The following is a 26,888-nucleotide window of genomic DNA, read 5'->3' on the forward strand; positions in this document are numbered from 1 at the left end:
TATCTGGCGGTTGATAGGCTTCATCAGCATTGTGTGAACTTGTTTGGCAAAGGCTTGAATGTAACGGAGGTTTATTGGAATGTAAAAATTCCACAGTGCAGGTTTAAATGTCAAAGGGTCATACACAGGCAAAGAAAGATGTGCAAGGTGAGGAAGTAATCATGCATTTGGAAAGTGTTGGAAAGATGTACCAGTTAAATGCAATTGTGGAGGAGATCAGAGTGCAGCTTTTGGTGGACGTGCGTTACAAAAACATGAGAGAAAAGTCCAAAAATTTTAAATACTAAACAAAGTCTCATATGCAGAGGCTGTTAAGAGGGAACAGATGGAAACAGCACTGAAAGGAATAACAAGTAAAACAGTAATGATCCTCCAATTACAGGAAAGAGACAGATTCATCTGATAAGCCTCCCACTGGTTCAGGGTACCAAGGGAACCATGTTAGCAGATTAAATAAATTTTGTTGCATTCATATGTAAAGTGGTTTATATTTGATAAGAACAAAATAACAGGAATGAGAGAATTGAAACAATTTTGGAAGCAACAAAAGAGTACCTTGGGAGTCTCAAGTACAGAGTGTAAAATGATACAAGAAATTATTAGTCCTTTCACATATGATTTGTCTAGTGATTAAACTAGTTATGGTACTTGACATCTTTCAGTGGAATGCCAGAAGTTTAATGGCAAATGGACAAGAGTTTAAGAAGGTCATAAAGGGTTTAAATGACAAACCAGATATAATATGCATTCAAAAAACATGGCTGAGACCACATCTAGATTTTGTTATGGCAGGATACAATTCAGTCAGACATAAAAGAGCAAATAATCAAAGGGAGTGGCTGTCTCACATTTATTAAAGATAATTTAGTACACAGAAGAATAAATCCTTCAGGTGAACATGAATGCGCAGTTGTTGAGGTATACAGAACACACGGATCAATCAAAATTATTCATTACTACCATCCATGTCATACTTTAACTGCAGAAGTGTTTGATGAAATACTGGGAGAGGAAAGTCAAAGAAAAGTTTGGAGAAGTGATTTCAATGCACACAATAGTTAATGGGAAAGTGATCATACTGATAATAATGGTGCAGTGACTGAAGAAATGATGGACACAATAAATCTTTTATGTATAAACAATTATGGAGGAACAAGATTAGATATTAACAGGAACAAGATGTCATGTATTGATATATTGTTGGTTTCTGCAAATATGGCTAGCCTATGTGGATGAAAAATAGGCAATGATAGCATGGGTCGTGACCATTTTCCCCATTATACATATTATAAATATTGATCAATGTATGCAAGGAAGTGCTCCTGTATACAGATGGTGCTTTCAAAAGGCCCAATGGCACAAATTTAAAGAATGCTGCCTGGGATTAGCTAACAATATTAAAATTAATGGTAATGTGCATGAATGTACAAGTGAAAGTACACATATGATAACTGAAGCTGCCTCAAAAAGTATTTACCTAAACCTGTGATAACAGGGAATAAGAGAATTGTGCCATTGTAGAATGATGAGTGTAGCTTGGCTATTAAAGAAAGAAATAGTGCTCTCCAAAACCTCAAAAACAACCTGAATTTGGATTAAAAAAAAAGAGAACCTTAGCATGCAAAATTATTAAAACAGCTAAAAGGAATACTTGGAGACAGTTTTGTCCTTCTATTGGAAGAGAGAGAGAGATGCGGGTCATGTATGGAATATGGTGAAAAAGAGCGATAAAATACCAGTACTTACAGATGGAGACAATTTAGCAATAACAGCTCAGGTCTGGATATGGATTTTACTTGAGGGAAATGAGAAGGGCATTAGAGGGCGACAGGTATTCTGTTCTGGGACAAGATCAATTGAACTGTGCTATGTTCAGACAATTACCAGAATGAGCATTAGAAATAGAGTTGAAACTTTACAATAAGATATGGAGAGAGGGAAGATTACCATTTAAGTGGAAGATGACATTAATTTTACCATTTGTTAAACCAGGAAATGATTCAGCAAATGCTGAAAACTACAGACCAATAGCACTAACTTCCCACTTGTGTAAGTGGAGATGGTGATGATGATTACAGGTTATCATATTTCTTAGGAAGAGGAAGTTTATTCAACGAGTACCAGAGTGGCTTTAAGAAAGGAGGATCCACAGCAGATGCTCTGCAATGAAATATGAAGGAAGTAATGGCTATAGTTTTCTTTGACATTGAGAAAGCTTATGATTTCATATGGAGAGAAGGTCTTTTAATTAAAATGAACAAGCTTGGCATAGGTGGAAAGTTATATAACTGGATCATAGATTTTCTATCAAGTAGAACATTTCAAGTTATAGTAGGATCAGAAATCTCACAAAGTTTTGACATTATAATCGAGATACCCAAAGGTAGAGTCATCAGTTCAATTCTATTTAATATCATCACTAATGGTATCTTTGCAAATACCGCAATAAGTAGCTATACAGTCATCGTTGTAAACAGATGATCTAGAAAAGGGGAATTCTCATGCACTGAAAGTTATACAGAAAGCAATAGTCAGAGTAGAGAGATGGTCTTATGATTGGGGATTTGAAATTTCAGTAGCAAAGTCATGCTATATGCTGGTCACTAAAAAAAAACAGGTCATGAGCAGGGGTTAACACTATAGTCTATAGCAAGCCTTGTGGAAAGAGTTAGAGTATTTAAATATCTTTGTTTATATATTGATGAAAAATACAAATGGAAGAATCATATTGAAAATATTGAGACCAAATGTAAAAAGGTGTTAAATTTAACAAGGTGTGAGGTCTGATTTGAATGGGAAGCTGACAAAGAAGCATTATTACACATATACAGGGCTTTGATAAGAGCCATTTTGGATTATGGTTGCATGGTGTGTGAAGCAGCAGCAAAAACTCAACTAGAAAACTTAGACAGGATACATTACAGAGCATTCGGACTTAGTTTGGGAGCAGTCAAAACCACGCCCATTAATGCATTGCCCCTTGAATTCAGTGAACTGCCATTGCATTTGAGGAGAACTAAGTTATTGCTGGATAAGAATTCAGGGAGAAGGAAATGGAAATTTAGCATCAGCTGTTCTGCTGTTGGGAGTACACAACATTTTCTGGTAAAGGTTATGCGAGGGACATTAGCAAGAAAGTAAATCAGCACAAATTAGATAATATACAACACAGTCCAGCAGTTATAAGGAGCAGCATTTCCCCCGTGGATATTTCCACAACTTAAAGTACATCTTCAAATATTAGAGAAGAGGAGAGTGGAGAGAGAGGAGTAACAACATTCGGTATTTGGTTCAAGGATATTTGAACAAGAGCTACTATAATTATCTAAATATTTTTCCAGATGGATCAAAACACTCAAATAATAAACACATAGCAGTGGGTATATACATTCCAGAGTTTGACAAAGGAATTAAGACAATGCAATTTCAGATATCTACAAGTAAAATTATGACTAGAAATAATGCAATTGCAGATATCCACAACGGCAAAAATGACATAATTTGTCCTAGGATGAATGACATTGTGGATATCTGAAATGACAATAATGGATAGGAAGAATGTCATTGTGGATACCTGAAATGTTAATTTTGACTAGGAAGAATTGAATTACAGATATCTGCAATACATACCCAGTCTAGCTATTAGATGTGAAAATTGACTAATTTAGTACAGTCAAAGTTGTAGATATCCAAATACAATTTCTACCAGTAATAATGTTATTCTGGATATCTTTAATTACCATTCAGTGAGAATACAATTTTGACAAGGAGAAATGCTATTATGGATATCTAAAATGTAAATACAGATAGAAGTGTGGTTCGGTTAAATGTTAAAACGCCTTGCCATTGGCTCCCGTTTTGAACTGAAGCCTCGACTTTGCATTTTGACCGTCGTCATCTTGGGCCTTTTGGAGCCAGAAGTGACCATATTTGGGCGACAGGGTGGAGCTGATCATAATGCTAGCTGCTAGCTTGGTTAGCATGGTGCATTTACAGTCTATGGTTAACTGTGAAAATGCTAATGCTAATTTTCGCTAGCGAAAAACAGGCTTAAAACCAACAAAAATGTACTTACCGGAAAAACTGAACATCCGATTCCGTCGAGGGTGTTTCAGTACAATCAAACGCATTACAACCAACATCGTCGCCGCCGTGGTAGCGACTTGTCAATCACAACAAGGCCACGCCCCAAAGCATACTCCGCTTTATCGTCTATTTTACTCTAAATGGGACTATAATTTACCAAATGAACATCATAATTTATTGAAGAAGATTTGAAGCCAGCGATTGAGACGATAAACATTAGGAAAGGTAATAAAGCAAGTGAGAAGTAGGGGCATTTTCTCATAGACTTCCATACAGTCGGACTTCTTGGAGCCAGTGGAGTCACCCCCTGATGGCCATTACAGAGAATGCAGGTTCAAGTCACTTCCGCATTGGCTTCACTTTTCAGACTCGGAGGGTCGGAAGCGAGTGGAGCAAGGCCTGCAAGAGACAGGGGATACACAATTGGAGGTTCAAAGGGCTTTGTTTAATTTTTAAACGAAATAGGTTTAATATGTAGCTTGTAACTTCTTCAGAAAGCCTTTTTTCGTTTGTTTGTTTGTTTGTTTGTTTGTTTGTTTGTTTGTTTGTTTGTTTGTTTGTTTTTGTTGTCGTTACAATCCGATACAGCAGGTGGCGGCATGCGCCTTTAACATTGGTTTGTAGTCCGCCAGTAAAACCAAAGAAGAGGAAGAAGAAGAAGAAGTTCGCAAAAAGAAAAACATTCAAGCGAACTGATTCTGTCACTAGCAAATGCTGAAAGCGAATAATTAAATTGTGTTTGATATTGTTAATCCGACAATTTATAGGAAACAAACGACATTATTTAAATTTCACATTTAGCTTTGTTTAGCTACAGCTTCAGTTTAGCTAGCTAACTTATAAGTACATTATTTTAATTCTGGCTAGTAAGTTAGCTAACTACGTAAAAAGACTGCTTGTAAATCAGCATGACACAAAACTGCATAGATAATGACGTTTCCCAAGTACAGAGGTAGGAATCTTTTTTGTTCTTTTGTTTTGTGTTGTTAAAGTCATTATGGTTAACTTTGGTATTGCTAATCCAGGATGTGTTGAGGAGTATGGAAATTGAGCGTTTCTGCCATTTGCCCCTCAGCAGCAGGCAACTGCATTTATATTATGTCCAGAAAGTGACATTTCTAAAGAAAGCAAACATGATCATGTTTACGGTGGATAAAAACTATGGGCCATATAACGCCATCTTTCCATTTGTAATTCTTTCCTTTTACTTTTTATAACTGCAATTTTAAACCTTAAACCATCTGTTTTGCTGAAATGACTTCAAGCTAAATCCGGGTCCTAATCAGCCACTCTGTTGCTGACCATGATCTCTGACTTCCCTGTGGAGAGGGAAAACTATTTTTCTGTTACACCCTCACATATTGTAAAAAGATATCCTACACCACACACATATAGACTATAAAACTGTACATCGCAATCAATGTATTTCAGTATGCATATTTTATTGAACTTCCCTATCTGTAGTACACTGTGGATTTATGATTATGAAAGCTGCATGTTTTAATTACACTGTATATGTAAAGCCCAACTAGGGACGAGTTGAAAATTAGCATTAGCTATAAACTCTCTGTGTAGCACATCAGTTTCATGCTCTGTATTGGAACTATGTTAAATTGCATCGTCCCTACCAAATAATAAAATGAAATAAAACTGGTTAATCTATCAAATTTTAGTGTTCATTTGTAGGTCATGTTGTTAAATCTTCATCTGAAAAGTAACTAAAGTAAAGTAGTGGAATATAAAAGGCACAGTATTTCCCTTTGAAATGTAGTGGAAGTATAAAGTAGCATAAAATGGAAATACTCAAGTAAAATACAAGTACCTCAAAATGAAGTACTTGAGTAAATGTACTTTCCTCTACTGGAGGAAACTACTCTTATTTGATGTTTAATGTAGCTCTAATACAGCAAGAACTGACCGGTTTCCTGTCAGGCTATAAACCATTTGACAGCGGCAGTTTGTGCTACGTTATCAATCATTGATTTCTGACTGGAAAGAGGAAAACAGCCAAGCTAGACGCAGGAGGAATGAACCACAGGCGCAGCCTCGGCATGTGTTCATCTCCTCTCCACCACATCGAGCAGAGGCTTTCAAGATGGACGCTGTCGCCTCGATAGGTTTCTGTTTCTTTTTCGAAACGGACTATACATGCGTCCATCACCCCCGTAAGGACACAAGTTGAAGACCGAGACGCTTTTATAAATAAACGGATGAATCACCTGTGATCAAGCTGGATGAAACTGGGTGTCTTTTTCTCCTACGTGTTTGGACCATGGATTCGACTGTCGGTTATTTTGTAACTTCCTGGTTTGGTTGTCGCATTTAGTATGTCTGTTGAAACTGCGGCGAAAGCTCAAGTGACTCTGAAAAGTTTTTTGGACACCCAATATATGAGGCCTTGCAATTCTGTAGTGATGTTTAAAACCAGAGACAACTGTTTTCAACGAATGGCAAAGGGAGAACGACAGATTTCATAAGCAATGGAAAGTGGGACTGATGGTGCCTCGACTGAAGGTGACAAGCTTTTTTTTTGCCCTCGTGTAACTTTCACTTTAAACCTAAACGTGGATCGGATTTGTTTGCCCCCAACTCGATCTCAGATATATCCTTAACACTCGCTCTTTCATAAGAAGGAAAAAGACGTGTAGATGAGGTGTCGTACCCAACAGTACAAACAGTCCCAGCATTGTGAAATAGCTCGGCGACTTTTCCCAGAAAAAAGGAAACGCGGTTTGCCGTAATTTCGCCTTGTTGCTTGTATATTATGCTTATGTGTGCTTTTGTGTCCACTTTTAGGTGTTTTTATACCTGTGTCAGAAAGCTCTGACGACTTTCAAAACAACATTTTGGCTCCTCTTCAAAGTGCGTACTTGTACGACGAGTCAAAGCAGTCTTTCAGATACAAGTCCGCTGTCTTGATTAAAAATTCCGCACTGGAAGAAAAGGTCAGTCCATTATCTTACTCGTTATGTCCCAAAATGTAAATGTCATTAAACATAAAGCCACATATAATGGTTACAAGAGATTAAACATACATAAATTAATAGCAGCTCACTGTTTGATGTAATAAAGTATTTTGTGAACTGTTCCTTACTTTTAATTCTTTCTTTTTAGTTCTAGCAGTAGCTATAATTATCTTTGTATTGTACAGTATAGCCTTTATACCTGGCTAAAGAATAAAATGAGTTCATGAAAAGCTGGGAAAGGAACCTCAAACATGAATTCAAAATGACCTTCTTACCACTTCTTAAACTATTTCCTTTTTCTCCCCCTTTGTCTTTGTATGTCAGTATAATGCCTTCCGAGCAAAGAGAAGAGAAATAGGATATTCAGAGGAGGATCTGGAAGAAAACTATGGGTTTTTGCTCTTTGATGATATCAACAAGGTACAGACAGGAAATACTGCCACACCTAAGAAAATACATGTTTCAACAAATCTTCAGATATCTTTCTAATATTTATTTATCTTGGTTGTTTTGTTTTTTAAGGCTAATGCACTTGGAGAAACTGGTGTGCTCACTGGAAACAGCACATGTACAACTCTGGGAGATCCCCTGAAGGGTAAATTATAAGCTCACTGTGACACTAGTGTGTATGTACAGTCGGGAACAAACAGGAGGTCATATTTCTATACAGGAAAGAGCCTGTTAAGTGTCAACATATAACTTACTGGTTACTTAGTTAAACATGCAAAGCCTTTATCCTTGATTTAAAGTATATAATCCCAAATTATTACCTTAATGACCAAATCCAGGACATTGTTCATGCAAGCAGACCCTCCAAAACACTTGTAGTACAAGTCAGGCTAAGGAGTAGTCCATGTTGTGTGCCCGGTGCTTCCCTGGTATTGAAATTGAAAGTAAAGTAAGAGCTGTATGAATGTATAGAAATGAAAGTGGAAGAATTTGTGGTGTGAAACAGAAACCATAAGTTTGAGCAGTGCAGGATATGGAGTGTGTTGAAGGCAGAAAGATAATGCATTCAGCTTTTAATGTCTTTAAAAGCTGTGCATGGAAACACTCATTCCATTTAATAGTAACATGCAGTCCTAGGTATCTGTTATGGTTTATAGGTATCTGTTTTTAACTTAACTTCAAATTAAAATGTTGCCTCAAAGATTGTGTTTGTTATCCCTCTATGTGGCTGTGATAAGTGTGGAAGTTATCAGGTATAAACTTTGGTCAAAGTCCTTTTTATGAAGCTGTTTTTCAGTGAACGGTTGTGTAAAACCACTCTGGAGTAGTGCATGAAAACAAGAGCTCCACTGAGTCACATGTAATTTACACAGTGATAATCTGTTTAACTTCACATCTGTCCCTGTTTTGATCTGTTATGGTTCCTGTGCAGATTGCAATGTTGCTACAACAGATTTCCTCATATAGCTTCTCATAAAAAAAACACTTTGACTATATTTCTGTATGGTTAAAGATGTTTTAAAAAGTTAAACTGTTAGCATACTGTATATTCTGTTGGAATATTCTGTTATGTTGGAACTTAGTCCACTTTTATAGCTCACTGCTGGTGAGTGAATATAAAGGAAACACCAAACTTGCCAAACCAGTTTGACTGTCTGTTTTACTCCCTACATTGAGAAACCTGTTATTTTCCATGTGAAAGAAAACGTAGCTGAGTGACGCTCATTGTCAACTGTTTCATCTATCCTCATTCATATTTTATAATTATTTAACCATAAATACTTTTTGTGTGTTTTAGCTACATCCTGAGGCCACTGTGAACTGCAATTCCTCTCAGAAACTTAGATTTACAGTGCCTACAGTATTAACAGTGTTCGCCCCTGTTGAACTTCATTAAAGATTTCATTTTTATTTTAAAATCTTTTCAGGAGTAAGGTCTAGTAAAGCATACTGTATTCAGAATATAATGTAACATTGTTTTCATGTTCATGTTCAGAGGTGAGTGGGGTCATTCAGATAGTTGTTACATGTGTGGTGTGTCCTGGATAGTTGTGACACATTTATGTTTTAAGGTGTGGCATAGGTGTGTTACTTGTTAAAAAGGTTTTCAGAGTTAAACATTGTTATAATTTTCTAATTTTTATGATTGTGATGAAATCCTAATAAACGATTCTTGCTGTTCTTACTTTTAACTGAATACACATTAAGTGAAAGTGTTCTGTGTTTACTCAGGTGTGTACATATCAATGTACTCTGACTGTCTGGATCTGAATCGCTGGTATCATGGGAAATCAGGATACATTGCCATCATCAGGCTGACAAAGGTATTGAAAAAAGAGTTGATGTGTTCATTGTTTTTTCATTCAAAGGAAAACAAAATTCTATGAAGCAAATAATTGTCCTCTGTTGTTATCAACAGGGGAGAGTTAAAAAGGTTTTGGAGAACTACACCCAGAATCTCACTGCACCCACCAGGGGGTTTGACTGCCACATGTCTGAACAGTTGCCTTCAGTATCTGCCAAAACCAGTTCTTTTCTTGCATTTGAGAGAACCCAGGTAAGAAGAGGCATGTGACTGAGTGCCATGATGGCAGCAGCAATTTTAATCTAGAGGTTATCTTAATTTGTTTATTGATTGCAGTGACAAAGGTCATTCAATACAGACATAGCACCACTTCACTCTCACTTTTATGTAGAAAAACAAATGTACAGAAAAAGTAGATGAAATCATTCTTAACACAAAATAACCTGCTCCAGTCAAAGGTTGCACGTCACTAGTGCTTTATCAGTGCTCACATGTTGTGGCGTCCGTTTGTCTCTAATCAGTTTTATCTTTTATCTCTGTGTAGCTGAACCCTTGTGAGAACCTTCTTAAAGTGCACATGCAGGACATTATGCAGTTTGAGTGCCTCTTTTTTGTTTTTGTTTTGCAGTATTACATGTATGAGCTGCTACATGATGGAAGCAATGAAGCGGCCCAATCTCCCAGCCTTGCCTGTCCATTTGCTATTGTATCATTTTCATATACAGACACCAAAGCATCTCTTTTAGCACCTCAGGAGAAAAGGTACTCTACAGCAACACATACTTAGTGTTAAAATACAATATGTACCTGACCAAATACCATTTTATAAAAGTTTAGAATATTGAAGTTATATTGATGGGCTTTTTTTCCCCCTAATTCTCTTTTCAGTGAGGAGAAAAAACAGGGTAAGTAAAATGTAATAAATAGCAAACTCCATATATCTTTCCATCAAAAAGAAGTATATTACCACTGTCATAAGATTTAATAATGGGTAATTGAGCCGAAGAAACTAGCTGATTTTAGCCACAGTTCAAATAATATGTAATCACAACTAACATATAGCAATGTACTGTATAATGGCAGTAATTTATTTGTCATTTGTAGATATTTAATTGACTGAAAATGGACTTTTATTAACATGTATATCATTTTTTTAAAATAGTTGTTGTATTTGATGATTTTTTTTTCCAGTTTCTCACTACGTGCCTTGGAGAGGTCAACTTCAAATAGGCACCCAGTTCTATGATGTTGGTCTGAGGTCTACAGCAGGGGCTATGATCCCTGCAAAACTGTAAGTTAAATGTGAACCTAGAAAACATGCAGTATTCTTAAATGACTTTAATGCTTGAGACTATACATATAGCATGTTTTCTATACTTTGTCTTGGTTTCCTTTGAAGGCCACCAGTGGTGAAAGTTGACCGAGCCATTTCCATGTCAGATCTGAGACGGTTCTTGCCGAGGGCTGTCTTTGAAACCTGCTTCTCTGGTGAAGGTGTGTTTTAACAAGTTAGAAAGAATCCTGCTTTATTTAATGTTTCTATGCAAGTAGGTTTAATGAATATATCTTTAATGAATATGGCTTTTTTGCTATCTTTTAGTCTTTCTGGATAGCTTATACTGCATCCTGTTTGAGTTGGTTTCTTCTGTGGTGGAAGAAACAAGCTCACTATCTGTGCTTCTTCAGGAGATAAAGGAGAAAGATCTGGTAAGTTTGTTTATTATTAACCTTTCAGATAGATTGTAGGGCTTAGTCATTCTGTTTATAAAATGTCAAAAATAATGACAAGTACCCATTAAAATTTCTCAGAGCCCAAAGTTGTGTGGTCATAGGAAATTCAGAAAACCAAGCAAACCCTTATGTTTTACAGCTGTATCCAGCAAATGATTGATATTTTATGGTTGAATTTTACTTGCTATTTAACATCGAGAAACCAACAAACTTTGTAACTTTTGCACAGGCTCTCACTATTCCGCTGAATGATGGTGGTTTTCTCATCCTCTTGCACTCCTCCCACTTCCTCACATATGATGGTAAGATATGAAACGCTTTCTGTCAGTCTCATGACAAAAATACAGAATTCTGCCTTTGTTGAGATCAGCCATATATCTTTGTGTGTTTTTAGATACTGGATCCAGTGCAGCTGAGGTACTGCAAGGCTTGTTTGTGTTTCCAGACTCACGAGTTATACAGAGAGGTGATTACAGCATGATGTTTAACAGTGGATATTTTCATTTCATATGTTTCTTATATCACTTACATGAATTGACATTTTCCCTGCTCAGTAATACCTTTTTTAGTTTTTGTTTGATTAATGACATTCAAGATAGCAAAAGCAGAGATTAATCAAGTTTTCTTTCTCAATTTATCACAGACACAAAATTAGGACAGAAGAAGGCTTTCATGTCATCTGAAATTCTTCGGGTTCTACCAGTACTGAGTTATGCAGAGGGTGAAGTTGAGAAAATACCCATTGACTCAAGTGAAGATCTGTGTGATGTGTTGGCACAGCATATGCAGAGTTATGCTGCACTGATAAATCCTGGGCTGGCATTAAGTCCCTCCAGGGAAGCCAGCATCTTCCCAGATCAGTATGATGTTCCTGATGCCCACAAACACCTCTACTCATCCCCGGAGTGGACCAACAGAGCATGGCAGAGCTTCAGGTCATACCTGAACAAACCAGCCTCCTTTCAACTGCCGGTGTCCAAGGCCTCAGAAATCCTGACAGCTGGACAAGAGGAGCGAAGAGAAGACCTTGATGATGATGTGTACATCTGTCTGTCATCTCCTGAGGAGGTACCAGCCAGTCCTGTTAGCATGGGGTCAGAAGACCAGTTAGCAGGCCAGAAATCTCCAGCAAACATTGAGCCATCTGTGGACAGTTGTTTAACAAGTGCTGAAGCACAGGTTAACTTAACAGATGTCTTTCAAGATGTTGTACCAAATGATTTGCAAGCTGGAGATGCAACCAAGGACACTGAAAAATCTGACCTGACTGAGCTGATCAAAACTGATGATATGGGGGCAAAAACTATCCTGACTCCCCCTACATCAGATGACCTACCAGCAGAGCTGATTGTCAGCATTACTTCGGCAGAGCGAACTGTCACTGATGAGAGTCTGAGCGTGATCAGTACTGTGTCAGCAACAAAGCATAATGACTTTCAGCTTCCTGCTTTTTCAACAGCCAAATTACAAACGGCAGGAGTGAACACTCTGAATGACGAGACTGTCAAAACTAAAAGTGTTTTGGATTGCCCTCAGGTCACTATTCCCACTAAAACACGACGGAGGAAACTACGCAGAGGACATTCCAAAGCTCGTAAAAAGGCATCTAAAGCACGTGTTGAGACTCCCAGTTTGCAAGCTGTCAAAATACCAGAGGAGATAGATGACTTAAAGAGTCAGAAGGATGACAAGGCCACGGAACCATTAGGCCAATCGCAGCTCAACGAACCTCCAAAAATTGATTGGAGAAAACTACCAAGACATAAGCGCAAATTTATAAAACTATCACCAAAACATAGAATGTTGCGATCTGCTACTGTTGGTTTAGCAGTAGCAGTGGAGAAAGAAACTGACTCAGGAAAGCAGACATTGGATAGCACCATTTTAATGGAACTTGACACTTGTTCTCTGAGAAAGAAAACTGAGCGCTGGGACTTAAAGCCAGTTATCAGTGAATGTGGAAGAATCTTGGTTCCTCATGGCTCTGTAGATTTTGCAGATCAGATTAAGTCTTTAAAGGATAAACTTCAATCTACGAAAGACGCACAGATCCCAGAGGAAATATTGGTTGATGTCCCGGCAAATGCCCATAACACAGTGGAAATGGAACAAGAGTCAAGCATTGCTCCAGAAACAGCAGTGGATGAGACAGAGGTGACAAAATCCAAGGATGGAGGGAACCATCTTCAAAACATTGTCAGTCATGTTAATCCTGAACACAGCATTTTGAGACAGTTAAATGATGGCAATGGGTCATTGACTTTGAATTCAGAGAGTTCTGAGCTTTCTTCAAAGAAAGATAGCATAGAGACTCCCCCCTCAAAAGCTGCTCAAGAAAAACACACAGATAGAATCTCCCCTACAAAGGGTGAATTTCTGTTGAGTAAACTTAAATCAGTACTTTTGAGGGGAAAGAGAAAAACTGATCTCATTTCAGATGAAAAGACTGCAGGTCTCCCCAAAGAACCTGAGCCTTGTCTTAAGAAGAGCAAAGGTGACTCAGACCGTGAGATGTTGAAGAGTACGGATACAATTACAGGTGTCCAGACCACCAATGTGGGAGTCAAGGAAGTTTCAAAGATGCTGTCAGTTGACCCTCTTTTTGCGTATGCCTTAGGCCTGACCCCTAAAGAGAGACCAGATAAGGTAAAGAAAACTGAGGAGCAGGATACTCAACTAAGGAAAGACACATCAGAGACAAAAGAACAAACCATTTCAGAAAAACAACCTCAAATCATACAAAGGCCTCCATCAATTTTCCCAAGGAGGGGCAGGATTAAAACACTCAAAAAGCACCAAGACATCCCTGCGGAATATATTAAAAAGAAATGTAAGTCATATATGAAAATGCTGAGATTTGGAATGTTTGATTTTTGTGCATGGTGTGTAAAATCTCTTCAGTATTGTGCATGACTTCGAAACTGACTGACCCTTTTCTTGTCACTGTCGCTTTTACAACTGTCCTCAGCATGCTATCACTGTGCTTTGCTTAGTATTTGCTCTTTCTTAGTTTGCTTTTGCTCTTCTCTCGCTTGCATTGCATTTTTGCTAGTCCCATGCATCTGCCCCAAAGGTGGCCTTATTGTCTTATTAAACCAATCCATTCATTTGAAAACAAAGCATAGTTTACATGTCGGTGACAAGCTCATAATTGTAATACACTGGTATTTTTCAAATGCTTTCAATGTGCTACTTTTTATTTTCATGCAGTGTCTCTTTTTTCTCCTCTGTTTTGTCTTCACAGGGTGGTTGCATTTTCAAACCCCAGCTTGTTATACAAGTGAAAAACTCAAAAACAAAGAGTGTACTAGGGATAATTCTGTCAGGAAGACTGTTAAGGAAAAAATGCACACTGCTTGCTCATCTACAGATGCTTTGAACTTACTTGCTGACTTGGCACTCGGTGCCAGTAATGACCAGGTTCCACCACAACCAGAACCAGAACTTGAGAGAAAACCTGAGTCAAGTTTGAAGAAGTGTGGCCTTACAAAAGATGTTACCTGTGCTGAACAAGAGTCAGTTCTTCATGCTCTGCTTAGACAGTCTGCTGCTAGACCCATTCAGCCTCTTGAGTCTCCTTCTCCAAGCCATCTTGTGGGAGGCAGTGAGTTGGTTGGTTTGATATCTAAAGAACATGCTTACTCATTGCCCCCGTCTTCCTCTCTACTGTTGGGTTTACCAGGTACACCCTTCCAGGTATCCCCTATAAGTGGTTCTACTAGACTGCTGCACCATCACCAAACAATGTATGGCAATGGAATTCAAACACTACATCCCTCTGTTGGTCAGGAAGACAGAGATGAACACAACCTCACGACTCCAAAATCCCTAAAAAAACACATGGTGTTCAGAAAGTTCAGAAACTCCCGTACCTTTGTTCAGAAGGATGGATCTCTTGAAGTCACAAGGCAATGGAAAGAAAACTATGACTTCAATCTAGACAGCAAGTTTTCAACTGACTCAAAGCATAGAGCTATAATCCGAGCCTTGCATGGGTATGTATACTGTGTTACTAACTTATACAATCTTGACATAAAAGTACAATAAATGTCACATATTTTCCAAACATGTTTGTATCTAGCTAAATGTTGGCAATATGTAGGAAATTTAACTTTTAGTTTAGATGACATGATCATCTGAAAGAGCTAATTTTTATACATTTGTCATTTTTGATAGCCCGTGGGATTTCTCCATGCAAGACACCAATGAAGAGTTGCGGCTCATCGTCCACATGTGGATAGGTCTTTTTTATAGCCGGTCAACAGCTAGGCTCTTTCACATTGAGTCGAACTTTACACACCCATGTTCAGAAGAGAGTGATTCTTTGGAAATATCCATGGGAACGGTATCAGCCCCAGCTCAGTCTGAGCTTAAGGCCAATTCATTTGCTCCTTTACCAGTTCTAACAAACACTTCAGACCTTTCCGTTGAAAGTGCTTTGGATCTCAGCAAAAAAGATATCTCTGTCGTGGAACAAGGATCTGAGATTTTGGACTTGTCACTGAGAAACTGCAATGCAGAGATTGTCACTTCAGATCCTCGAGTCAACAGAAAGGAGACTTCTGTGTCGAGGGAACAGAAAGAAGCTAGTGAAACATTGAACTTACTCAAGTCACCAGTGGGACTACATGAGGTAAGCACATTTCCAGTTTGGTCTAATGTAACTATTATGTTAAAGACAAACTGTTAAGCATTGAATGTTTTATTGTGATTTTCAGATGGTCTTTAGGATTTAGAACACTCACTATAAATTATAGTATTTTGACAACCTAGCCTAGCAACATTAAGGCCACGAACAACCCATAGTGCAACACTCTGTGCAGGAGTCAGTTTTACACCGTTACTTTATCCATTCAAAAAAATATCTGATGTTGTGAACACGTAATTGTCTATCCATTAGCAGAGTGTGTATGCAAGTTAACCTATAGACCAAAAAATATTCTCAGCAGTTAACCATTGACAACCGTTGTAGCCTTACGTTAAAATTGTTTACATCAATATTTTTCCTTCATCAGTCTACGCGCAATACCACATAATGACAAAGCAAAAACATGATTTCAGAAATTTTTGCAAATAAAAAAGGACAATTTGAATTATCACATTGACATAAGTATTCAGATCCTTTGCTCAGTATTTGAAGCACCTTTGACAGGGATTGCAGCCTCGAGTCCTCTTGGGTAAGATTCAACAAGCTTTGCATACCTGGATGTGGGGATTTTCTGCCATTCTTCTCTACAAATCCTCTCAAGCTCTGTCAGGTTGGATGGGGAACATCAGTTGAGAGCTGTTTTCAGGTCTCTCCAGAGAGGTTTGATTGGGTTCAAGTCAGAGCTCTGGCTGGGCCACTCAAGGACATTCACGCAGTTGTTCCTAAGCCACTCCTGCCTTGTCTTTGCTGTGTGTTTAGGGTCATTGTCCTGTTGAAAGGTGAACCTTTGGCCAAGTCTGAGGTCCTGAGTGCTCTGGATCAGGTTATCATTGAGAATATCTCTGTATTTTTCCCCTTCAACCCAGTCCCTGCCACTGAAAAACACCCCCACAGCATCACGCTGTCACCACCATGCTTCACTGTTGGGATGGTATCGGGCAGGTGATGAGCGGTGGCTGGTTTCCTCCAGACGCAACGCTTAGAATTGAGGCTAAATAGATCAATCTTTGTTTCATCAGACCAGAGAATCTTGTTTGTCACAGTCTGAGTCCTTTAGGTGCTTTTTTGCAAACTCCAAGCGGGCTTTCCTGTGTCTTTCACTGAGGAGAGGCTTTTGTCTGGCCACTCTGTCATAAAGCCAAGATTGGTGGAGTGTTGTAGTGATGGTTGTCCTTCTGGAAGTTTCTCCACATAGGATCTCTGGAGCTCAACCAGAGTGACCATCGGGTTCTTGGTCACCTCTCTTACCAAGGCCCTTCTCCCCTGATTGCTCAGTTTGGCTGGGCGGTTAGCTTTAGGAATCTAAGAGTCCTGATTGTTCCAAACTTCTTCCATTTAAGATTTATGGAGGCCACTGTGCTCTTTTAGAATTTTTTGTAGCCTTCCCCAGACCTGTGCCTCGGCACAGTCCTGTCTCTGAGCTCTGTAGGCAGTTCCTTCAACCTCATGGCTTGGTTTTTGCTCTGATACATCGTCAGTTGTGAGACCTTTATACAGACAGGTGTGTGCCTTTCCAAATCATGTCAAAACAATTGAATTTACCACAAGTGAAGAGACAGACTCCCGTCAAGGCGTAGAAACATCTCAAAGATGATCAAGAGAAATGGAAGGCACCTGAGCTAAATTGCAAGTGTCATAGCAAAGGGTCTGAATACTTATGTCAATGTGATATTTCAGTTTTTCTTTTTTATTAAACTTGCAAAAAAAATTCTAAAGTTCTTTTTTCACTTTGTCATTATGGGATATATATATATATATATATGGGATATTGATTAGGGAAAAAATTAATTTAAGTGATTTTAGCATAAGGCTCCAACATAAAATGTGAAAAAATTGAAGGGGTCTGAATACTTTCTGAATGCACTGTTTATGCCCTGGTCACATAGTAAGGCATACAATCATCAGCATAGTTCAGTATCTTCTAATAAAGGACTGTAGAGGGTATAGGGGTTGGTTATTCTCTGTTGGGCAAAATTATACTTATAAAAGGTGTTACTGAAATGGGTATTGATGGGCAATCATGTCTGTATTTTAGCTGTCCCCACAGTAGCACTCAATGCAACTGTTTTTGGCATGCGCATAGCTCTTTTTTATCCAAAGTGTTTGGAAATATTACTTAATTACTATTTTGGGAGGAACAAAAAAGGACATACAAATCCAAAAAACACATCAACGGAGACCCTACCAGAAACTATTGTCCCTGACAGTTCCCAGGTGCACAGGTACCTGCAAACCCCTCCATCATAAGATGGCATGCACATTCCTGACACAGCAAAATAGATTATCTGTAGGTGAAGATGAGCTTCAGTGATGACCAATCATATCAGCACTGTTTATCCCTTTTAACATTCTCCAATGGGTAGTTAAATGGAAGTCCACCACAGCTTCCTGAGGATGCCTCCTACAATCCTAATGGTTTGAGCTGTATAAACCCTTAAAAATATCTGTACAGTATTTCCCAAGAGCCCATTGCAGTGTTTATCCTGTCCATACTTGTGCTGCACAGATATACTGTATGATGGCTACAGGGATTTTACCAACTGAAAGGGAAAGCCTTAATATATCCTGTATATTATATTACGGGTTCTTTGTGTTTACGATAGGTGGGCACAAAGTGGATGAGTGAGCAGAAAAGCAAGCCAAATTTAATGCTAAAACAATGCAATTTCCTTAGTATTGGAATGAGTAGTTAAGATTTTTGTAGATTTTGCTTTTTTCCTTTGTTTATGACTGCACATGCATGTCAGGCAGCAACTATCTGGCCTTATTATACTTCTGTTAATGTTGACAGACATTTCCAGTTAGTGTTCAACTTGATATAGTCTACCTTTTTAATTGTGATCTACAATATACATTGTTTGAAAACAAAATTTGCAAAGAGAAACAGGATTCATGGTTTTCACTGAGGAAACACAGTGTTTATAATATGTAATTTTCATATGCCATTTATGCTTTCTTTTTCCAGTGTCACAGAAAGATGGTACTCTCTACAGAGATTATCAATGTGGTGAATGATGTCAGAAGTACTCTTTTGGAAAACATTGGCTGCCTGGAGCACACTTGTGTACCATCCGGTAAAGGTGATGAAATAGTAATTCCTGTACAAGAAGAGATAGAAAATGTATCTGTTCAGCCAGAGGATCATGGGACTGGTTCAGGAATTGGCCACATGCTACATGGATCCAACAATAAGAAGACGGAAATGAAAGATTGCATTGAAAAATCAGAAGTGACAGAGATGAGTTCGGTGCAAAAACATGAAATGGATTCATCCAAATCCATGACAGACAAACAGGTGGACCACAACAAAGAAGCAGGTGATGTGGTTTATACAGTTGAGCATGATGAAATGGAATCTAAAGATGGGGAAAAATTGGAAGTGAAAGAGAACCCATACCAAGAAGGCAACATACAACCTTCCCCAAAGGTGGTGCATACAGGTGATGATTCAACAAACAAAGAATTAGGTACAGTCTGCAATGGAAATCTTTTGGAAGATGAGAGCTTGTCAGCTACAGGGGAACCTAAAGCAGTCTCACCAGGCCAGGCTGAAAATGTTAATGAAGATGAGGATTGTTGTATAGGACATGAAGATAAGGTGATTGAAGATGAAAATTGCTTTGAAAAAGAAAATGGACTGGATGAGAAAAACGGTTGCATTTCAGCAAAGGAGGATGGCAGTGATTTGAGTGACCAGCCAGTACCTATGATGTGTGACAGTCCTGATTCAATAAAGGAGAATTGCATTACAGAGTGTAATCGCCAAGAACCACTGGATGAGCAACCACCTCAAGCAGACAGCACAAAAGATGTCTGCCATGACTTGGAGTTGAGGAAGCTGTGTGCAAATGGGAGTGCACTGACAGATGAAAATGCCATTTCAGATAAAGCTCCTGACACTCCATCAGGCATGGATTCTATTCATAATCAACCTGCAGTTGAGGCAAACTCAGAAACGTATATTTGCTCGGTAGATAAGGCACATATCAAGAAGGCAGCATTACTTATGTCTGATGAGAGCACCATTTCATTAGAAGGTTCTTATGCAGATGGGTCTATTCCCCAGACAAAGGACAATGTTGAAACAGGAAGGGAAGACAACTGGGAAGTGAAAGAAAACCCATACCAAGAAGGCAACATAGAACCTTCCCCAAAGGTGATGCATACAGGTGATGAATCAACAAACAAAGAATCAGGTACAGTCTGCAATGGAAATCTTTTGGAAGATGAGAGCCAGTTAGCTACAGAGGAACCTAAAGCACTCTCACCAGGCCAGGCTGAAAATATTAATGAAGATGAGGATTGTTGTAAAGGACATGACAATGAAGTGATTAAAGATGAAAATCGCTTTGAAAAAGACAATGGACTGGATGAGAAAGACCTTTGCAATTCTGCTAAGGAGGATGGCAGTGATTTGAGTGACCAGCCAGTACCTATGATATGTGACAGCCCTGATTCAATAAAGGAGGATGGCATTACAGAGTGTAATCGCCAAGAACCACTGGAAGAGCAACCACCTCAAGCAGACAGCACAGAAAATGTCTGCCATGATTTTGAGATGAGGAAGCTGTGTGCAAATGGCAGTGCCATGACAGATGAACATGCCAATTCAGATAAAGCTCCTGACACTCCATCAGGCATGGATCCTATTCTTAGTGAACCTGCAGTTGAGGCAAATTCTGAAACTTACATTTGTTTGGTAGATGAGGCACATTTCAAGAAGGCAGCATTAACCCTGTCTGATGAGAGCACCTGTTCATTAGAAGGTTCTTATGCAGATGAGTCTATTCCCCAGACAAAGGACACTGTTGAAACAGTAAGCCAAAACGAAGTAATGAAAAACTTAAGTTTTGGTCCAAGTAGTGAAGATCAGGATACCAAATCTATTGAGAGAGAGGAAAAGGCTGATAGCACAACTCAGAAAGAACCATTCCATCAACAGTCTCCTTTACCTCAGTGTGCGGTTACACAAAAGTGTGAAGCTGAAGTGACATTGACAGACGAAACAGATTGGAATAGAGACAGATCAAATGAGGGATTGGCGAATATCCATAGTGGGGTTATAATCCCATTTATTGGAATAGACACATCTGGAGAGGATACTGTAGAACCACATGTCTCACACCCACAAGTCAAGGTTGAAGAAGTCGTTAAAGGCCAGAGAGAAATACCATTTATCACTGATACTACCTTCCCTAAGGGCATCCTACCCATAGAGGTATACAGTACATCTAAAATGTACAGTAAAGAGGCAGAACTATCAGCTCACAAAATCCCTCTTCTAGATGTAAGTGAAACCAACCAGCCAGTGGTTTTGGGCAGTGAGTCTGACGACAGGTGCCCTACTCCAACTATGGATGAGAAACCATATAAGTACATACCTTGTTCTGGCACAAGTAGTACTTCTGCTTTTAGTGGTAGTGAAACCTGCAAAAACCTAACACAGAAATATCTTAGCAGAAGCTCAACACCTGTAAAAGATGAAATGCCCGTTGAGCAAAAACGTCACACGTTTACAGTTAACAGTGATCACAACCCTCCTCATGGTCTTCATCCTGACCTTGAACTAAGAACTCTAAGAGTTCTACAGAGTATTGACAAGTTCCTCTCCAAAAGAAGACACACTGACAAATCCAACCAGAATGAAACAGATGTCATGAAACACTCTCATGATCAAACCCCTAACCCCAGCAGCAAGCATATCCCCACTTGTTTTGCCCCAAGCCACACTGCAGCTAAAGTTACAGACAAGAAAATAAAGAATACAAAGCCAGCAGTGGTGGCAGCGTCTACCTCACAAGAACTGAGTGCAGAATCATCAGATCACTCGCTTATATCACCTTTCAAAAGTAAATTAGAGGAAGTACTTGGTGTTAGGTTGCAGCTAAAGAAAACTGACTCAACAGTTCATCAACAATACTTTGAAAAAGTAGGTAAATTACAGGAGACCTCCATTGGGCAAGATTGTCATCCCTACAGATCCCTTCCCTCTACTGAGTCTTTGCAAGCCATTAAACCAAATACTGACCAAGACAGACATAAAATAACATCACAGACCCAATTAACCCATGAACCTCGTTCATACAGTCAACGTCCTGTCATGGCTGTGAAACCATCAAAGAGTGATGAAAGTCAAACAGATTGCATCATTGAAGAACAAATCGAAAACTCTTCAAAAAATAAACTGGCTAAAATTCCTGTTGTCACATTCACCACATCCACTCCCATGCTCTTAGAGAGAAAGACAGAAAGTTGCAAGGGATATCCTGAAAGGCTAAATTATGATAAGCAGGAGGCCAGTGAGCTTTTTTCCAAGAGTAGTTGGATATCAAATGTTAATGACAGTAAATCTAACTCAGATAAAGCAAAATTAGCACTTCAAGATCTTTCATACCAGTACCAAGGAACAGGCATTTCAAAATTAATCAATATTTCTTCATTATCTACCTCTATGCAGTCTTTTGAGTCTGCAAAAAGTTCCTCTAAGCTTGTTGGTGGAAACCAACATTTACTGACATACAGTTCACTTGAGAAAGTCAGACAAACAACTAAAGAGAACATTAACATGGATCAGAAAGCCTGCTCAAACGCATTGGCTTCACTCATGGATTACAAAGATGATAGCATAACAGATGACAGTCTTGTTCTGGGACCTCAAAGCTCCCTTGCATGTACAATCTACAACACCAGCCAGGAAAGATCATATTCTTTTCTGGAGCAACTTTCTCAAAGGTGCCTGCAGGATGACCTCACTCAGGCATCAATGGAACAGGAGTGCCTTATCTTCTCAGAACAAATGAAACAGCTTTTGAAAAGGAGCAAGGGGGGACCCATCTGCCAAGAGGACACACATGACAAATTAAAGTTTCCTTGCGTCACTCCTGTGACTGTGCACTTTTCTGGTCTGGAGGAGCAGGGGGAAACAGTGGATCACTTGGACGCACCGTCACTTGTTGGACTAAAAATCATGGTAGACATGTCTGACAGGAAATCCCTGGCAGACACCACAGAGGAAGAAAAGACTTTGCATCTTGAAAGAATGTCTCAAGCAACTAGCAACCCACTGGAACATGCTGGGGTTTCTGGTGTGACTGCAGAATGCACCACACTGTACAAGGCAATGATGAATAATGTTTGTTCTGGCACAAAGGTCCTATCTAGACCTAAGAGCTACCGAATGGGTAGAATTCACCCAAAGACTGAACCAAGTAACCATTTTGACTTCTGTGGTCAAATGAAGAGAAAGATGGATGAGAGCTTTCGAAGTAATCTGAATTCAGTTGTGAAGAAATCCTGTAGAACAAAGTACAGATTCTACATATTAGTGACATCAGATGATGCTTTCTTTGAGGAGACCAAGGTAAGACAAATTTTCAACTTTTAATGCAATATTCCTAATAACTATATTTTTGTACTCTTTATAGCCTGCATTCCTAAACTAATGAAGGCGATAAGCCACCCAAAATCAAAATTTTGATAATGTAACACTCATCTGGGTATGAAAGGTGCTGTTACAAAGATTACATTTGCTCCTTAATGGAGATTTGGGGTTGTGGTCACCTTGGATCGACTGCAAGTTTTCATGGTGGAAGAAACTTATTTTGAAAAATCAAAATGTCTCAGTATATTTCTGCAGTATAATCCAATTTGTTCATTTATATGCTCAGTATGCTCTTGGAGTAAGATTTCCTTTTCAAATATGACTAAATACATTGCCTCTATCTTAGTCTTCATACACTACTGTGTTGCACTCAAGAGCAGGCGTGTGTGTGCACTTGAGAGCACCCACATCCTGGTCTTTCAACAGTCTTTTCTAGGTTATTTATTCGCCTGCCCAATGCTTCACTTCCTTCAACAGGAAGTTAAGGAAGATACATTTAATACAAATTTTCAAATTTATTTAATGTAGATAAAGGCAAGTGCACAAAAATTTAATCAAGTGGTAATGACTTGAATGCATCCTGTATTGTCAAACTTAAGAGAACTGAACAGACATTTAATCAAGTGGTAATGTGAGTTTAGTGACTTAGTCAGACCAGCCAATCACTTGCAGTGTTTCCGCTACATTCTTTCCCAGTTGGCTTGTTGACCCAATAAATATCTTTCTGCACTTATTGTCAGGAAATATGTTTGAAATATCTGAAAGTTGTGCCACTCATAGGTGAAGTGTTTCAGGGCTCAGCATGGGCCCTGCACACCATCTTGCGTTCTCATCCGGTGGGTTGCCATTGCTTTTAGACACTGTACTGGGCACTTTGGACACATATACTCTGTGAACAACTCTACAGCAAACACATGGGAAGGCCGCTGTTGATGTTGACGGAAGCAGGAAAAGCACCATGTGACGTGTCTTTGTTGAAACTTTAAAACGTGTTTTGTTTTTCTCGTCTTGCCAGTGTGTTTTTGAAGAAGGTAGAAAAGGAAGTGATTGTGGTCCTGTGTTGTGGTGACAGAACGTGTGCACCAGGTCTTCACACCTGCTATAATTTTGAAATTTGCAGGCATATGCACAAGTTATCAAACATGCATTGCAGAGGTGACCTAAGTGCCTGCTTCATAGTTGTGGCTGTCGATTGAGACAGAAGTGATGTGCTTATCCATATTTTGATGAAAATATGACTGGAGCACACTGAGTATATGCATGAGCAACAGGAGTGGGTTGAGAAGTTTTTATAGTTGTTTTTATACTTTTTTACACCTCAAAATCCATTGTAACCATTTTGAAGCAGCTCATAGGTTCTGTTTTTCATAATGTTCAAACCTAATTGTGATTTTAAAGGTAATTTCCCCTTGATTTTCAAAAGGCACAGTTAGAGGCAGAGGGCCATACTGCTGTACAGCCATCTGAGTTCTTCCTTGGTGAGGATAGTTCTTCATCTCTTCTCATCATCCTCAGGAATGAAGACATTGCAGAGCACATTTGTGAGGTAAGGCATCAATTAGTGTAAAAAGATAATGAGGGGACTTCAGCCAATAGATCATCTTGAGTTAATGTCTCTGCTCTCCTCTGTGTCAGGTTCCACATTTGCTGGAGTTGAAGAAGTCACCAGGTGTGCAGTTTGCAGGAATTGATGAACCAGATGATGTTGTGAATCTCACCCACCAGGAACTCTTCACAAGGGGTGGTTTTATAGTGCTTGACAAAGCCGCACTGGAGCCCCTCAGCCTTTGTATGTTTATTTGATACTGAGTTTCAGCTTTTTGACGTATGTATTGTTGTTTACATAAACACCTTATAATTCATACCAGTTTAATTCATGATCTCACCTTTGTATGAATTTTTAGGCAACATGAAAAAAATGTCAGAAATCTTGCAAGAGCTTAGCAAAACGGGGAAGTGGAAGTGGATGTTGCACTACAGAGACAGCCGTCGTCTGAAGGAAAATGCAAGGTAGTGGTCAGCCCTGTTGAAATGCAATGTTAAAAAAAAAACCTCTGACTTCTCACTTCCCTATATGGCAGTTCACAGCTGTTCAAAAAGCTTTTCTCTTGAAATATTACAAATCTGAACATTATGTTCAGTTGACAAAAAAATAGACAATGTGTCTCAAATAACTAAATGGCTCCTTCTGTGTCCAGGTTGAATGCAGAGGCAAAGGAGAAGAAGCACTTCTTAAACTGGTGCCAAGAAGCTGGACTTCTCGAGGTCTTGCCTTACCACGAGTGTGATCTTATGTCAAAAGATTGCCCCGACTATCTCTCATGTCTGGTCCGCTTGCAAGTCCAGAATGTATCAGCCAGATATCTTGTTTTTGTAACTGGTGAGACACTAATGTATTAATACATTATCCATACCTGGAAATTCATTGAATCCCATCACATTGTGGTTTTATATTGGAGATGTACTGTAGTTTGCAAGAATTTGTTAACATTGCATGTCCAGTAATATATAATTAAGAGTGATTGCTTTCAGTGTTTCAGCACTTCACAGCCTACTGTATCGACTGGACATAGAAAAAAAATCCCCAAAACATACATAGTGATACTTGTCTGAGTTAACCTTTTAAATGTTTTAGTTATTATGCAGTGCAAAAGGATTAATTATTTATTTTTCTTACAGATACAACAACAGACGATGCATTTGGGAGAAATGGAATTTTAACAATGACTGTCAACTCTTTCCTGACAAACTCTCCAAGTGAAACATTTACAGTCTGACCTGAAGAAAGTCAGATGGACGAACTCATGTTGTGTTATTTCAAGTACACAACAATCAAAAACTCTTTGGCCAGTAAGCCAGTAACTCACCAGTAGTGGTGATTTCAATCATACTACATTTACCAGCACAAGTCTTTTGTATGCCGCAGTAAATAACGCCTTATAGTTATGTTTTTTTATGGTTATGTTGTCCATTTGTAAAATAAGTTATCATTCAGCATATTGTATTTTTAAATTTGAAATGTGATTTCTAAATTCTATATATTTTGTCTTTCTCTACAATCCTGACTTTATATATTTGCTGCACAATCATTACTAAAGATTTAACGTTTTTAGGTGAAACCTAGATAGTTGTACCTGTTCAAGCCAAACTAGGCTATTTTCAAGTGGTGTGTGTTAGATATTAAAAATATACTGTACACTGTTGAAGTTGTGGACAGAGTGTTGAACTACAGCACAACAAATGCTAAATATGTTAAAGTTTGACATTCACTTTGTACAGTGCATTGACTGAGAATAAACTGGTTTCTTTGATTTTTTATTATTATTATTATTTTTATTTTTATTTTTTTTTAAATGTATGCTATAAAAGAAACATCTATGCTGGATGAAGAATCTGCACTTTGATCCTGACTATTCTTACGGCAAAAAGTACCACAACATTGTTCACATGTCAAGAATGAAGTGGCCTCCATGTTGCTGTAAAAGGAATCATCTCAAATAAGCAAATGAACTCTCTTCACTCAACCTGGAAAAATAATCTAGATTTAGTTTTGGCAAGAAAATCAAGAATCAAAACAAAATGTGATTTTGTTTTTTTTGTTTGTTTGTTTTGTTTGTTTTTGTTTGATTTTGTTAAAATGAACAGTTCTCTCTCTGCACAGTGGGATTTACAGAGCTTGAGCATGAGATTCAATACTCCAAGTCAGTAACACTTAAATCACAGTAGAAAGCCATGGTTTTGAGAGTGTTAATGTTAGAAAATATGTTTTATTTATTTGTGAACTTATTTAAAGTTACTGTATGTCTGCTTTAAGTTTAGGCT

The 26,888-nt window shown here is 38.5% G+C and overlaps 1 protein-coding gene across 4 annotated transcripts; it reads left to right on the plus strand.

Annotated features, from left to right (window-relative positions):
• Positions 1–13: 13 nt before the first annotated feature.
• On the plus strand, positions 14–26,377 carry tasor2 (transcription activation suppressor family member 2). 4 transcript variants are annotated; one of them, XM_042410706.1, is made up of 22 exons: positions 14–4,515; positions 6,883–7,031; positions 7,377–7,472; positions 7,575–7,647; positions 9,234–9,325; positions 9,421–9,558; positions 9,935–10,068; positions 10,195–10,211; positions 10,498–10,597; positions 10,706–10,800; positions 10,907–11,013; positions 11,267–11,339; positions 11,432–11,503; positions 11,681–13,867; positions 14,282–15,032; positions 15,214–15,670; positions 18,651–23,045; positions 24,490–24,612; positions 24,702–24,855; positions 24,971–25,076; positions 25,265–25,446; positions 25,746–26,377. In XM_042410706.1, the coding sequence occupies exons 1-22, from the start codon at positions 4,413–4,415 to the stop codon at positions 25,841–25,843; spliced, it is 9,702 nt and encodes a 3,233-aa protein (XP_042266640.1). In that variant the 5' UTR covers positions 14–4,412; the 3' UTR covers positions 25,844–26,377. The 4 variants fall into 4 exon arrangements, with proteins under 4 accessions (XP_042266640.1, XP_042266643.1, XP_042266642.1 ...); XM_042410709.1 differs by having other exon boundaries at positions 14,720–15,032; XM_042410708.1 differs by lacking the exon at positions 14–4,515 and adding an exon at positions 4,641–5,038.
• The last annotated feature ends 511 nt before the right edge of the window (positions 26,378–26,888 follow it).

Source organism: Thunnus maccoyii, chromosome 5 (genome assembly GCF_910596095.1).
Source record: "Thunnus maccoyii chromosome 5, fThuMac1.1, whole genome shotgun sequence".
Classification (NCBI taxonomy): Eukaryota; Metazoa; Chordata; class Actinopteri; order Scombriformes; family Scombridae; genus Thunnus; species Thunnus maccoyii.